The 16,613-nt window shown below is 42.7% G+C and overlaps 1 protein-coding gene across 2 annotated transcripts; it reads left to right on the plus strand.

The window, feature by feature from the left end:
* The first annotated feature begins 10,035 nt into the window (after nt 1-10,035).
* On the plus strand, nt 10,036-16,288 carry rps24 (ribosomal protein S24). 2 transcript variants are annotated; one of them, XM_029640380.2, is made up of 5 exons: nt 10,036-10,078; nt 11,968-12,033; nt 12,260-12,469; nt 12,727-12,840; nt 16,206-16,288. In XM_029640380.2, the coding sequence occupies exons 1-5, from the start codon at nt 10,076-10,078 to the stop codon at nt 16,206-16,208; spliced, it is 396 nt and encodes a 131-aa protein (XP_029496240.1). In that variant the 5' UTR covers nt 10,036-10,075; the 3' UTR covers nt 16,209-16,288. The 2 variants fall into 2 exon arrangements, with proteins under 2 accessions (XP_029496240.1, XP_064868827.1); XM_065012755.1 differs by lacking the exon at nt 16,206-16,288 and adding an exon at nt 13,965-13,985.
* The last annotated feature ends 325 nt before the right edge of the window (nt 16,289-16,613 follow it).

Below are 16,613 nucleotides of genomic sequence, written 5' to 3' on the forward strand. Positions count from 1 at the left end.
CCCACCAACCCCCCACCCCTCTTTTTACGCTGCTGCTACTCTCTGTTTATCATATATGCATAGTCACTTTAACTATACATTCATGTACATTCTACCTCAATTGGGCCGACCAATCAGTGCTCCCGCACATTGGTTAACCGGGCTATCTGCATTGTGAGAATCAGAGAGGTGCGTGGGAGTGCTTTCATCGACATCCACGTCTTCGGCGCCCTAATGTTTATTGTTCTGAAATTGTTTCTGTAGTTAGAAACAGAAAATATTAGCAATCCTGCAACATTATTTTGTTGGAATTGAATTTGATCTCTGAGAAATTAAGCTAATTGGTTACATGTACATAATGTATTCTTGACATAGCTCCTCCTATATAACTACTACTACTGTACATACCTTTTCCTACTTACGTATTGTCCATACCGTCTGTACACACCACATATTTATATTCCGGACTCGGACATTGCTTGTTCTGCTATTGCTCGTTCGGGAATTTATAAATATCTTGTTTATAAATTAGTATGGTACTGTTAGACACTTACTGCACTGCTGGAGATAGAAACTAACATTTCGCTGTCCCTGCTTTACCATTTCCTAATCTGCGTACGTGATTAGCTGATGTTTCTTGTCTTCTTTGTTGGTGTGATGGAGATAGGAGGAAGAGGAGAGCAATCAATATGCTGATTACCATTGTGGTGCTGTTCTCTGTGTGCGGGGCACCGTTCCACACAGTCCCCATTCTCTCTGAGTACAGAAAGTCTGTCTGAGTAGCCAATAGCAATAGCTATAACAGACTTATCTCCTTTGCATCCTTCAGTTGATCTGAAAGTTGATTTAAATTATGGATTCATATGATTGGAAGTGATACCCTGAGATGGAGGCCCAAGGGAGGCCCCAGGGAGGCCCCAGGGAGGCCCCAGGGAGGCCCCAGGGAGCATGGAGAGGATACTTTGCATCCTATTGTTTGTTTATTGCAGTTATGAAAAGAAACCTCATGGGGGAGACTGGAAAAAGTTAAGACAAATGCTTTATTTTATGAGTTGTACTGACCAAAACCCACCTCTCCCACTTATACCATGTTATGTAACCAAAACCCACCTATCCCAATTATACCACGTTATGTAACCAAAACCCACATCTCCCACTTATACCATGTTATGTAACCAAAACCCACCTCTCCCACGTATACCATGTTATGTAACCAAAACCCACCTCTCCCACTTATACCACGTTATGTAACCAAAACCCACCTCTCCCAATTATACCACGTTATGTAACCAAAACCCACCTCTCCCACTTATACCATGTTATGTAACCAAAACCCACCTCTCCCACTTATACCACGTTATGTAACCAAAACCCACCTCTCCCACGTATACCACGTTATGTAACCAAAACCCACATCTCCCACTTATACCATGTTATGTAACCAAAACCCACCTCTCCCACGTATACCACGTTATGTAACCAAAACCCACCTCTCCCACTTATACCACGTTATGTAACCAAAACCCACCTCTCCCACTTATACCATGTTATGTAACCAAAACCCACCTCTCCCACGTATACCACGTTATGTAACCAAAACCCACCTCTCCCACTTATACCACGTTATGTAACCAAAACCCACCTCTCCCAATTATACCACGTTATGTAACCAAAACCCACCTCTCCCACGTATACCACGTTATGTAACCAAAACCCACCTCTCCCACTTATACCACGTTATGTAACCAAAACCCACCTCTCCCAATTATACCACGTTATGTAACCAAAACCCACCTCTCCCACTTATACCATGTTATGTAACCAAAACCCACCTCTCCCACTTATACCACGTTATGTAACCAAAACCCACCTCTCCCACGTATACCACGTTATGTAACCAAAACCCACATCTCCCACTTATACCATGTTATGTAACCAAAACCCACCTCTCCCACGTATACCACGTTATGTAACCAAAACCCACCTCTCCCACTTATACCACGTTATGTAACCAAAACCCACCTCTCCCACTTATACCATGTTATGTAACCAAAACCCACCTCTCCCACTTATACCATGTTATGTAACCAAAACCCACCTCTCCCACGTATACCACGTTATGTAACCAAAACCCACCTATCCCACTTATACCACGTTATGTAACCAAAACCCACCTCTCCCACTTATACCATGTTATGTAACCAAAACCCACCTATCCCACTTATACCACGTTATGTAACCAAAACCCACCTCTCCCACTTATACCATGTTATGTAACCAAAACCCACCTCTCCCACGTATACCATAATATGTAACCTAAACCCACCTATCCCACTTATACCACGTTATGTAACCCACCTCTCCCACTTATACCACGTTATGTAACCAAACCCCACCTATCCACTCAAATCAAATCAAATTGTATTTGTCAAATACACGTGGTTAGCAGATGTTAATGCGAGTGTAGCGAAATGCTTGTGCTTCTAGTTCCAACAATGCAGTAATAACCAACGAGTAATCTAACCTAACAATTCCACAACAACTACCTTATACACACAAGTGTAAAGGAATGAAGAATATGTACATAAAAATATATGAATGAGTGATGGTACAGAATGGCATAGGCAAGATGCAGTAGATGGTATCGGTGACAGTATATACATATGAGATGAGTAATGTAGGGTATGTAAACATATAAAAGTGCCATTGTTTAAAGTGGCTAGTGATACATGTATTAAATCAAGATGGCAAGATGCAGTAGATGGTATAGAGTACAGTATGTACATATGTGATGAGAAATGTAGGGTATGTAAACATTATATTAAGTGGCATTGTTTAAAGTGGCTAGTGATACATTTTTCATACATTTTTACATTATTAAAGTGGCTGGTGTTGAGTCAGTATGTTGGCATCAGCCACTCAATGTTAGTGGTGGCTGTTTAACAGTCTGATGGCCTTGAGATAGAAGCTGTCTTTCAGTCTCTCGGTCCCTGCTTTGATGCACTCGTACTGACCTCACCTTCTGGATGATAACGGGGTGAACAGGCAGTGGCTTGGGTGGTTGTTGTCCTTGATGATCTTTATGGCCTTCATGACATCGGGTGGTGTAGGTGTCCTGGAGGGCAGGTAGTTTGCCCCTGGTGATGCGTTGTGCAGACCTCACTAACCTCTGGAGAGCCTTACGGTTGTGGGCGGAGCAGTTGCCGTACCAGGCGGTGATACAGCCCGCCAGGATGCTCTCGATTGTGCATCTGTAGAAGTTTGTGAGTGCTTTTGGTGACAAGCTGAATTTCTTCAGCCTCCTGAGGTTGAAGAGGCGCTACTCCCTCTGCTGTTTCCTGAAGTCCACGATCATCTCCTTTGTTTTGTTGACGTTGAGTGTGAGGTTATTTTCCTGACACCACACTCCGAGGGCCCTCACCTCCTCCCTGTAGGCCGTCTCGTCGTTGTTGGTAATAAAGCCTACCACTGTAGTGTCATCTGCAAACTTGATGATTTAGTTGGAGGCGTGCATGGCCATGCAGTCGTGAGTGAACAGGGAGTACAGGAGAGGGCTCAGAAAGCACCCTTGTGGGGCTCCAGTGTTGAGGATCAGCGGGGTGGAGATGTTGTTACCTACCCTCACCCCCTGGGGGCGGCCCGTCAGGAAGTCCCGTCCCCAGTTGCACAGGGCGGGGTCGAGACCCAGGGTCTCAAGCTTAATGACGATTTTTTGGAGGGTACTATGGTGTTAAATGCTGAGCTGTAGTCGATGAACAGCATTCTCACATAGGTATTCCTTTTGTCCAGATGGGTTAGGGCAGTGTGCAGTGTGGTTGCGATTGCGTCGTCTGTGGACCTATTGGGGCGGTAAGCAAATTGGAGTGGGTCTAGGGTATCAGGTAGGGTGGAGGTGATATGGTCCTTGACTAGTCTCTCATCTATAAGTACCTAGGTGTCTGGCTAGACTGCAAACTCTCCTTCCAGACTCACATCAAACATCTCCAATCGAAAATCAAATCAAGAGTCGGCTTTCTATTCCGCAACAAAGCCTCCTTCACTCACGCCGCCAAGCTTACCCTAGTAAAACTGACTATCCTACCGATCCTCGATTTCGGCGATGTCATCTACAAAATGGCTTCCAACACTCTACTCAGCAAACTGGATGCAGTCTATCATAGTGCCATCCGTTTTGTCACCAAAGCACCTTATACCACCCACCACTGCGACTTGTATGCTCTAGTCGGCTGGCCCTCGCTACATATTCGTCGCCAGACCCACTGGCTCCAGGTCATCTACAAGTCCATGCTAGGTAAAGCTCCGCCTTATCTCAGTTCACTGGTCACGATGGCAACACCCATCCGTAGCACACGCTCCAGCAGGTGTATCTCACTGATCATCCCTAAAGCCAACACCTCATTTGGCCGCCTTTCGTTCCAGTACTCTGCTGCCTGTGACTGGAATGAACTGCAAAAATCGCTGAAGTTGGAGACTTTTATCTCCTCACCAACTTCAAACATCAGCTATCCGAGCAGCTAACCGATCGCTGCAGCTGTACATAGTCTATTGGTAAATAGCCCACCCATTTTCACCTACCTCATCCCCATACTGTTTTTATACTGTTTTTTTATTTTATTTATTTATTTACCTTTCTGCTCTTTTGCACACCAATATCTCTACCTGTACATGACCATCTGATCATTTATCACCCCAGTGTTAATCTGCAAAATTGTATTATTCGCCTACCTCATGCCTTTTGCACACATTGTATATAGACTGCCCATTTTTTTTCTACTGTGTTATTGACTTGTTAATTGCTTACTCCATGTGTAACTCTGTGTTGTCTGTTCACACTGCTATGCTTTATCTTGGCCAGGTCGCAGTTGCAAATGAGAACTTGTTCTCAACTAGCCTACCTGGTTAAATAAAGGTGAAATAAATAAAATAAAAAAGCACTTCATGATGACGGAAGTGAGTGCTTCGGGCGGTAGTCGTTTAGCTCAGTTACCTTAGCTTTCTTGGGAACAGGAAAAATGCTGTCCCTCTTAAAGCATGTGGGAACAGCAGACTGGGGTAAGGTTTTGATTAAATATGTCAATAAACATGACCAGTCAGCTGACCAGTCAGCTGGTCTGCGCATGCTCTGAGGATGCGGCTGGGGATGCCATCTGGGCCTGCATCCTTGCGAGGGTTAAACACGTTTAAATGTTTTACTCACGTCGGCTGCAGTGAAGAAGAGTCCGCAGGTTTTGATAGCGGGCCGTGTCAGTGGCACTGTATTGTCCTCAAAGCGAGCAAAGAAGTTGTTTAGTCTGTCTGGGAGCAAGACATCCTGGTCTGCGACAGGGCTGGTTTTCTTTTTGTAATCCATGATTGACTGTAGACCCTGCCACATACCTCTTGTGTCTGAGACGTTGAATTGCGACTCCACTTTGTCTCTATACTTACGCTTAGCTTGTTTAATTGCCTTGCGGAGGGAATAGCTACACTGTTTGTATTCGGTCATGTTTCTGGTCACCTTGCCCTGATTAAAAGCAGTGGATCCGCTTTCAGTTTTGCGTGAATGCTGCCATCAATCCACGGTTTCTGGTTTGGGAATGTTTTAATAGTTGCTGTGGGTACGACAAGCCAATGCACTTGCTAATAAACTTGCTCACCGAATCAGTGTATTTGTCAATGTTGTTGTTTGACGCAAACCTATCCCACGTATACCACGTTATCTAACCAAAACCCACCTCTCCCACTTATAGCACGTTATGTAACCAAAATCCACCTCTCCCACTTATACCACGTTATGTAACCAAAATCCACCTATCCCACGTTATCTAACCAAAACCCACCTCTCCCACTTATACCACGTTATGTAACCAAAATCCACCTATCCCACGTTATCTAACCAAAACCCACCTCTCCCACTTATACCACGTTATGTAACCAAAATCCACCTATCCCACGTTATCTAACCAAAACCCACCTCTCCCACGTTATCTAACCAAAGCCCACCTATCCCACGTTATGTAACCAAAACCCACCTATCCCACGTTATCTAACCAAAACCCACCTCTCCCACTTATATCACATTATCTAAGTAAAACCCACCAATCACACCTAATTAAATCCCACATTATCATTCCCATCCTCAGATTACCTGGATGAGCGGTTCAACGACATCACAGTGAAAATGATCATGGCCGTCGCCCAGGCCATCAGCTTCTCCAACTCCTTCAACAACCCTATCGTCTATGCCTTTATGAACGAGAACGTTCAGAAGAACTTTGTCTTCACCTTCTCCCAGTGCTGCCGACTGCCACACCAGAGGGTTGGAGCTCTTGACGTCACCAGCAGGTCCAAACTACATGTCCGTTTTACTAGGCCGAGGGATCGACAAGAGGCGGCCAACTTGGGAGACAGTATTGTACAGACCACCAGGACACAGACTGGTGGGATTGAGAATGGTACCTCACAGCTAAACACAGCTTCATCCTATGCAGAGGAGAAGATCTCGTTTGTGATGTGTGAGCCACAGACATGAGTGGAAGGCAGACGTAGATAGGCCAAAATACGATTTGGGGCTTCTGTTCACTAACAGTGAGGTTGCAAGTGGTTGATGACCCCTGGTTAAGTAAATAAAAGGAAATGATCAGTGATGCTCACCTCACTTTAAAAGGACACCTCGCCTTGTAAGACCATATGTACATCAGTGTGTGGGTTTCTTTTCTGCATTAGATATGTATCTGAACAATGATGGGTATGCTCACTCTTCTCCTGTGTGATCACAGGCATGCAACTCTGGACTCTGGAGAGAGAATATCAATCAATCATCCATATTGTATTTATCTACCTTAGCTATTTGTCCACTCAGGGTCTGTCTGATTTTGAAAACTGATTGTAGTAAAGTTTCTCCTGCCTTTCAATATATGAAATTCGTGGTCCTGTGTGACTCAGTTGTTAAGAACGTGGTCCAAAGGTATCTAGTACCGATGGTCCAGAATATTGAATTCCAATACTTCGTAAACAACATTGTGGACCACAAGTAGGCAGACTTGGTTTGTTGGGCTAATGCTGCATTTGTAATCAGGTGGGATGGGGGAATTTACTTGGACAAATCCACTTGAATGACCCTCCAACTGGTAATTACTAGTGGAAAACTGGTCCCATTATCCTAAGCTCCCACTTCTCCCACATGCTGACATCTGAAAGGACATCGAAAACAGCATTTTCAGCAGCTAAATGCAACAACAAAACATCATTTATAAAAAGCAATAAATTATTGTTTTTTTAACACTGTAGTCTATTTCCATATATTGAATAAAACTCTCCACCCATGACCCTCCGTGAACCATGTTGCATGCATGTGAACAGTAAAGACCCTTCAAACTTGTAGTGGACACTGTGAAAATGTATCTATTTTCATCCATGACCCAAATCATGCACTGGGCCAAAGATATTAGAGAAAGGAGGAGATAAGGATTCCACTGGTTAATGAATAGAGGAACATTGCAAGTCGAAGAACACCATCCCAACCGTGAAGCACGGGGGTGGCAGCATCATGTTGTGGGGGTGCTTTGCTGCAGGAAGGACTGGTGCACTTCACAAAATAGATGGCATCATGAGGACGGAAAATTATGTGGATATATTGAAGCAACATCTCAAAACATCAGTCAGGAAGTTAAAGCTTGGACGCAAATGGGTCTTCCAAATGGACAATGACCCCAAGCATACTTCCAAAGTTGTGGCAAAACGGCTTAAGGACAACAAAGCCAAGGTATTGGAGTGGCCATCACAAAGCCCTGACATCAATCCTATAGAAAATGTGAGAGGCCTACACACCTGACTCAGTTACACCAGCTCTGTCAGGAGGAATGGGCCAAAATTCACCCAACTTATTCTGGGAAGCTTGTGGAAGGCTACCCAAAATGTTTGACCCAAGTTTAACAATTTAAAGGCAATGCTATCAAATACCAATGTGTATGTTAACTTCCTACCCACTGGGAATGTGATGAAAGAAATAAAAGCTGAAATAAATCATTCTCTCTATTATTCTGACATTTCACATTCTTAAAATAAAGTGTTGATCCTAACTGACCCAAGACAGGGAATTTTTACTCTGATTAAATGTCAGGAATTGTGAAAAACTGAGTTTAAATGTATTTGGCTTAGGTGTATGTACATTTCCAACTTCAACTGTATATCCTGATGCCTTACCCTTATACATATCTACCTCTATCACTCCAGTATCCCTGCATATTGTAAATATGGTATTGAAACTGACCCTGTATATAGCTTATTTATTATTTCTTCTGTGTTTTGTGTCATTTTTAGTGCCACATTGATTACTGCATTGTTGGGTTTGAAGCTTGCAAGAAAGGCATTGCAATGTACTTCTGCACATGACATTAAAAACTTGAAACTTGAAATTGACTCCCATTCAAGGAAGGAGAGCTCTCCTTATCCCAGAAACTCATAGAATGCATAGCACGGCCCATTGATGATGCATGGGCAACGTACACAGTGGGTGTTAATATGATTCAAATGGAGCTTTCCATCTCCTTAAAAGTATCACTCAAGTGGCGCAGCGGATTAAGGCACTGCATCACAGTGCTAGAGGCTTCACTACAGACCAGTGTGTACGACCCAGTACATCACTGGGACCAAGCTTCCTGCCATCCAGGACCTCTATACCAGGCAGTGTCAGATGAAGGCCCTAAAATTGTCAAAGACTCCAGCCACCCTAGTCATAGACTGTTCTCTCTGCTACCGCATGGCAAGTGGTACCGGAGTGCCAAGTCCAGGTCCAAGAGGCTTCTAAACAGTTTCTACCCCCAAGCCATAAGACTCCTGAACATCTAACCAAATGGCTACCCAGACTATTTGCATTGCCCCTCCTCCTTTACGCTCCTGCTAGTCTCTGTTGTTATCATCTATGCATAGTCACTTTAATAACTCTACCTACATGTACATATTACCTCAACTACCTCGACTAACCAGTGCCCCCGCACATTGACTCTGTACCAGTACCTCCCTGTATATAGTCTCACTATTGTTATTTTACTGCTGCTCTTTAATTACTTGTTACTTTTGAATTATTATTATTATTCTTGTTATTATTTTTTACTGCATTGTTGGTTAGGGGCTCCTAAGTAAGCATTTCACTGTAATACACCTGTTGTATTCGATGCATGTGACTAATACGACTAATATGACTAATATGATTTGATCCCGGGCTGTATCACAACCGCTCGTGATCGGGAGTCCCATAGGGTGGCGCACAATTGGCCCAGCGTCGTACGTGTTAGGGGAGGGATTGGCCGGGATAGGCCGTCATTGTAAATAGAAATGTGTTCTTAACTGACTTGCCTAGTAAAGGTTAAATACATATTTGGCGCTACTTTACTGACATCTAGCGGTACCGGTAGGAATGACATATTATGGAACAGCGGAGACTGTGAAGAGACACAAGCAAACAAGCGCTAGCATACACACTCCACACATTTTGTATTGTAGATATGTAGTGGTGTAATAATGTTATATGATGTACTGTTTTATATGTAATGTAAGTGCCTTAATGTGTTTGGACCCCAGGAAGCATAGCTGCTGCTTTGGCAACAGCTTTTGGGATCCCTAATAAATACAAATTCAAAAATTGCGCTCTATGTTTTGTCTACTACCGTTCATTTCCATGAACCATGTGAATAACAAATACTTACGTCGTTCAATAATAAACAAAATTATGCATACATATATACTATATAATACTGTGGTGCGCTACTTTTGGAAAAGGGCATAAGGGCATGATTGTGTTGCTGCTAGATGAATAAAATGTCATCAATTAATATATTTGTAATGAACATACTGTATTGCATACATTCATGTGTTTTGCCAAAATTACATGGTACATTTATTTGATTGAGTGACGTTTGTCATATACACTTGAACAAAATAATACATAAAAAATACAACAACGACACGTTCTATTTCCCTATGTGGTCTCTCAAATCATTTGAATTTACTTTTAATTCAGGCAAGTATTCAGGTCGCCCGGGTTCCAATCAGGCGTTTGGTTGGCCGGCATCGGGTCCTTCCTCCTTTTCCTCGTCCCTGAGAGGCTGATGTCAAGATGGTGAGTCTTGTGGCATAAAATCTAGAATTAAATTCTTTGTTTATCTTCACCATCCTCTCATCGTTGTTAAAATCACGAAGTCCAAATACATTTATAAGCCATCCCTGTAGGAATATTAGAACATTGAAATGGTAGTTTTTAGTCTTTAATGAACTGATGGATTTCGGTGGCCTAGACGAGCGCTCGGCTGTTGGACCTGTTCAGTTGTACAAACCATTCAGTAATAATTTTGTAACACATGGCTTCTTATTTTCCACTACTATGTGTTGGCGGATACATTGTGGTTTTGTCCAGTCTTGTATAATACTATTATTTGACCAGCACAGGCAATATGGCTAGCTACATTGCTATGTGCTAGCAAGGTGTCCTCGACTGCTGTGGCTAGTGAGCCTCCCTGGCACATTATGTCACTTGTAATGTCGTATTAGGATTCTGGAAACTACCTAGCTAGTTCCGACACGATAACTAACGCTAAGTTACCACAAATGCACGATTTCTGTCGTGTACCTTGTAGTCAATCCGTCCAGAAGTGCTCCGGTGTTTGAAGTGGTTCGTTTACATGATTTGAGTAGATGGAAGCTAACTTAGCTAGTTAACTTGCTTGGTTGGCTACAGTAGATAGCCAGGATGTTAGTTATTGATGTAGTAACCTTTCGGTATGATTTTGGTTTAGGACTTTCTCATCGAAAGTATATATTGGACGTGTCACTCGTGTATCTAGCTAGCTACTAAATGTTACTTGTGTAGGTAGCTAAATCCCAGTAATGTAGTTCGCTAGCTACCTCTTGTTGCATGGCATGATACGTTTGATGACATGACGGTGGCAGGCCTGATCAATGCCTGTAGGGATAGTCAATATCAGCTCCATCAACAGCTAGACACGAGCTGATCGTAGACTACAGGAAATGGAGGGCCATGCACACCCCCATTCATATCGACTGGGCTGTAGTGTAACGAGTCGAGAGCTTTAAGTTCCTCTGTGTCCACATCATTAAGGATCTATCAAGGACCACATACCAAGACAGTTGAAAATAGGGCATGACAAAGCATCTTCCCGCTCAGGTGGCTGAAAGGAATTGACATGGGCCCTCAGATCCTCAAAGTTATACAGCTGCACTATTGAGAGCATCTTGACTGGTTGCATCAGTGCTTGGTATGGCAACTGCTTGGCATCCTACTACAAGGCGCTACAGAGTGTAGTGCGTACAGCCCAGTACATCACTGCCGCCAAACTCATCCAGGACCTCTATACCAGGCTGTGTCAGAGCAAGGCCCTAAAAATGGTCACTCCAGCCACTCAAGTAAAGACTATCTGTTATCGCATGGCAAGCGGTGCCGATGCACCAAGTCTGGAACTAACAGGACCCTGAACAGCTTCTAACCTTAAACCATAAGACTGCTAAATAGTTTGTCCGGGTAACTGTTAGTTAAACTATTTACCTATCTGCGTTGACCCTTTCTGCATTAACCTTTTTGACTCGTCACATGCGCTGTTTATCCTGTTGCCTAGTCACTTAATTCCTAGTTATATGTACATATCTACCTCAACTGCATGTACCCTTGCACATCAACTCGGTGCTGGTATCGTGTGTATATGGCCACGTTATTGTTACTAATTGTTTTACCTTTTTATTACGTTTATATTTCCCCCCCCATCTTTCTCTGCATTGTTGTGAAGGGCCCGTAATTAAGCATTTCACTTTTAGAGTAACAGTTGATTTGTGATCGGATGTATAATTGTAATGCAATAAGTAACTTTTCTTTATGGCCTGCTAACTAACTTTCTACCTGACAAAGCCAACGTCTTGTTTAAATACTTGTGTTGATGTATACTACTTGTCTTGCTATGTGTGTAGGGTTCCTAAACTCTGTTCCCCGTCTACTTTCAGAACGACACAGTGACAGTCAGAACCCGGAAGTTCATGACAAACCGGCTGCTTCAGAGGAAGCAAATGGTAAGCTTAAATGTTTTTCCTACCACTGTATACCACCAAAACAAAACATCTCTTCATACTGAGTGTTCAGCTGACCTCTATCAGTAGATCAAAAGACGTCATGATCTGCCCTGATGGTCTATTGATTAAATTATCTGTTAAAAGTTAGGGAGCATCAAGATCACCAGTGTGCTAGTTTTCTAGTGCTGCATGGTCTTAAACTTTTGTCCATTGTCTCCGCTTCCAGGTTGTCGATGTCCTCCATCCGGGCAAAGCCACAGTCCCCAAGACTGAGATCCGGGAGAAGCTGGCCAAAATGTACAAGACCACTCCTGACGTGGTGTTCGTCTTCGGCTTCAGGACCCAGTTTGGTGGCGGCAAGACGACGGGCTTCGCCATGGTCTACGACTCTCTCGACTACGCTAAGAAAAACGAGCCCAAGCACAGACTGGCCAGGGTAAGTAGATGCTGGAAAAATGGAAACAAGTGGGGCTTTGCTTGTGGAATGCACCAATTGAATGGATATAGCTGTTTTTAGGCAATATTCTCTATTTGTATGACACCACGTCTGTACATAGTTTCTATGAGTACCATCATTATCAAGTATTGTCTGCCAGTGATACCCACATTGATACTGACTAATGGAAAGAAAACCCACACACAATGGAAGCAGTGCTGTTTGGTTAAAATGTTTGGTTTTCTCGGTTCTCACAGCACGGTCTCTATGAGAAGAAGAAGTCCTCCAGAAAACAGCGCAAGGAACGCAAGAACAGAATGAAGAAAGTACGAGGCACCAAGAAAGCCAGTGTGGGCGCTGCTGGCAAAAAGGTAATGTGGCCATTCTCCCTATGGTACATTCCTCTTGTTCAAGGGTGGGTGCATTTCAATAGTCACGTTTTTACAGTAGCTCCATTTATTCTCCTTCATCTGCACTGTAAATCAGCAGAGTTGGTAAATGCATAATACTGGATGGCTGCTTTCACGCAAGCGAAATTCACATCATTGCAGATGGAGGGAATAGGGAACTTCTTGAGACTATTGGAACGCACCCCCAAGTTGAACTTATTTCGTATTAGTTAATCATTAATTACATGCATATCTTTCCTTCTTCCCAAGTCTGTTAGTACTGTCTTTATTTATGCATTCTTACTGTTTTAATATACATTGTCATCTTCTCTTATCTACTGTTCTTCGGGACTGTAGAAGGTAAATGTTGTTTTCATCAGTAGACTAACTGCTGTGTGCAGATACTACTATTTAGGAGTGGTGTTCCTAGCTAAATCCTGTTAGACTCCATCCCAATCTTCCCATTATATAACCAAAAGGGCTACAGTGCCTTTTTACATGTGGATTTATCTAACATCCACATTGGGTTTCAGTTCAGGTACCTACCAGTTGATACTTAGCTGCTCATTCTAACTCATGACACTAATGTAGGCGAGTGTGAACTGAGCACTAATAGTGGTTTAGATTCCAGGTTGAACCGTATAGTGTGGTCCCGTATAGTGTGTTCCCTACTCAACAGTAGGTTGCCTAGTGGATCTCTGAAAGACTAGGAACTAGAGCAGTTTCTCAATTAATTCCTTAAAGGACCCCAATGCAGTACACATTTTTGTTTTAGCCCAGCACTAACACGCATAATTCAACTAATCAAGTCTCAGTGCTGGGCTAAAACACACATGTGCATCCCCAGGAATCCTGCAGGAATGTATTGAGGGACGTATCTAGAAGCTGCATTTGTGTGCATTTATTGACATGTCCGCATCTGGTGCTCAGCATTCAGTTTTGACTTTGTATTATTTTCCTGGGTGGAAATGGGCCCCAACTGAATTAAATTAATCTATGGCTCAAATCTTATGCCATTCAGAGAGTGTGAATTATTTTAAGAGTTTAACATTACTTTCTTCATCCTTTTGTCTTTTATTTTGCCTCCCATGGATTTTTTTTTACAGAAATGAGGTGTCTGTTACAGGTATAAAGAAAACGGGGCATGGTGTGCTATATTGTGTTGAATTGCACATTGAATCTTCTCTTGGTACCTCACCTGTAGAGATCTCACCTGTAGTCTTCCAACAACCTTATCTACAAGCACGCATCCTTACTACTTCATCCCATCTTCCATCCCCCTTGTCCCCCAAACTTCTAAACCTACCCTGGCTGGTGGTACTTATTCTCTGACAAATATTATAATATCAACTAATGTCATATCAACAAAAAAACGATTGAATTGCTTCTAAACGATCACCATTCTTATTCTCCTATTAAACTATTTTATTATGACTATGTATTGATCAAACGCTCAGTACAGTTATGCTAACATGCGTTATGAGTGGTGACCTTTGGTGGTTGTTTATTAAAGCATGTCTAGGATAATAATTTATAGCCCAATGTCTCGATGTGAGACAACTGAACCACATGCCTACTCAGTTGGAAGTCGGAAGTTTATATACACTTAGGGTTGGGGTCATTAAAACTTGTTTTTCAACCACTCCACACATTTCTTGTTAAACTATAGTTTTGGCAAGTCGGTTAGGACATTTACTTTGTGCATGACACAAGTTATTTTTCCAACAATTTTTTACAGACAGATTATTTCACTTATAATTCACTGTATCACAATTCCACTGGGTCAGAAGTTTACAAACACTAAGTTGACTGTGCCTTTAAACAGCTTGGACAATTCCAGAAAATGATGTCATGGCTTTAGAAGCTGCTGATAGGCGAATTGACATAATCTGAGTCAATTGGAGGAGTACCTGTGGATGTATTTCAAGGCCTCCCATCAAACTCAGTGCCTCTTTGCTTGAAATCATGGGAAAATCAAAAGAAATCAGCCAAGACCTCAGAAAAAATATTGTAGACCTCCACAAGTCTAGTTCATCCTTGGGAGCAATTTCCAAATGCCTGAAGGTACCATGTTCATCGGTACAAACAATAGTACGCAAGTATAAACACCGTGGGACCACGCAGCTGTCATACCGCTGACGAAAGAGATGCGTTCTGTCTCTTGTGAAGATGCTGGAGGAAACCGGTACAAAGTATCTATATCCACAGTAAAACAAGCCCTATATCGACATAACCTGAAAGGCCGCTCAGCATGGAAGAAGCCACTGCCACATAGAAAAGCCAGACTACGGTTTGCCACTGCACATGGGGACAAACATCGTACTTTTTTGAGAAATGTCCTCTGGTCAGATGAAACAAAAATAGAACTGTTTGGCCATAATGACCATCGCTATGTTTGGAGGAAAAAGGGGGAGGCTTGCAAGCCGAAGAACACCGTGAAGCATGGGGGTGGCAGCATCATGTTGTGGGGGTGCTTTGCTGCAGGAGGGACTGGTGCACTTCACAAAATCGATGGCATCATGAGGCAGGAAAATGATGTGGATATATTGAAGCAACATCTCAAGACATCAGACAGGAAGTTAAAGCTTGGTTGCAAATGGGTCTTCCAAATGGACAATGACCCCAAGCATACTTCCAAAGTTGTGGCAAAATGGCATAAGGACAACAAAGTCAAGGTATTGGAGTGGCCATCACAAAGCCCTGACATCAATCCTATAGAAAATTTGTGGGCAAAACTGAAAAAGCGCATGCGAGCAAGGAGGCCTACAGTCCTGACTCAGTTACACCAGCTCTGTCAGGAGGAATGGGCCAAAATTCACCCAACTTATTCTGGGAAGCTTGTGGAAGGCTACCCGACACATTTGACCCAAGTTAAACAATTTAAAGGCAATGCTACCGAATACTAATTGAGTGTATGTAAACTTCTGACCCACTGGGAATGGGATGAAAGAAAGTGAAAATAAATTACTCTACTATTTATTCTGACATTTCACATTCTTAAAATAAAGTGGTGATCCTAACTGACCCAAGACAGGGAATTTGTACTCTGATTAAATGTCAGGAATTGTGAAAAACTTTTGAGTTTGACATCAACTGTCATTTGATATATACTATATACTAAATAAATTCCTCACTGAGCTGGAAAATGTCAGTTAACTGCATTTTACTATTAAAAACAACAACATGTAGGTTGAGCTCCATCTCTACTATTACCCTTCAGACCATCAGCCCAATTACCCCCCTTCCTCTAGTTGAGGTGCCCCCCCCCTGAGTAGAGTTGTTGTAAGTGGAGATGGTGTATTTCTGTTTGCAGGTGAACTAACTTCTCTTCCTCTGTTTTCCTACAGTGAGCCTGGAGAATCAGGGATGTTCCTCGTGCTCAAGATGTTCTTGTATATTGTCATCGAATAAAAAAAACTTTGGAAAAAAAGTCACTGTCATGTTTGTAATTTCCTCTACATGTCCTGGATTGAAAAACATGTATATTTGACATGTTTATCTGTACACTTACATTTGCAGTGTGCTTGAATATTGTTATGTTCAAAGTTGTTTTTGGGATATTGGTAGTCTGGCGCATACCTCATACCAAAGTCTTAAGTCCTCCTGACTTCAGTCTGGAAAGGCTGTTTTGGTGCAGTTGGCACGATGCTGCGTCAGTAATGACGGTGGCTGTGCTTTTAATGGTTGCTTCTGTCTTCTCGAGCAAACAGCCACGCACCGCCCCTTGCATTACACAACTGTTGGTTTATCAAATC

Source organism: Oncorhynchus nerka, linkage group LG28 (genome assembly GCF_034236695.1).
Source record: "Oncorhynchus nerka isolate Pitt River linkage group LG28, Oner_Uvic_2.0, whole genome shotgun sequence".
NCBI classification, from domain to species: Eukaryota; Metazoa; Chordata; class Actinopteri; order Salmoniformes; family Salmonidae; genus Oncorhynchus; species Oncorhynchus nerka.

Coding starts and splice junctions, on each gene's coding strand:
- rps24 (XM_065012755.1), top strand. Junction 12,034..12,259: donor TGCTTCAGAGGAAGCAAATG/GTAAGCTTAAAT, acceptor CTCCGCTTCCAG/GTTGTCGATGTCCTCCATCC. Junction 12,470..12,726: donor CCAAGCACAGACTGGCCAGG/GTAAGTAGATGC, acceptor CGGTTCTCACAG/CACGGTCTCTATGAGAAGAA.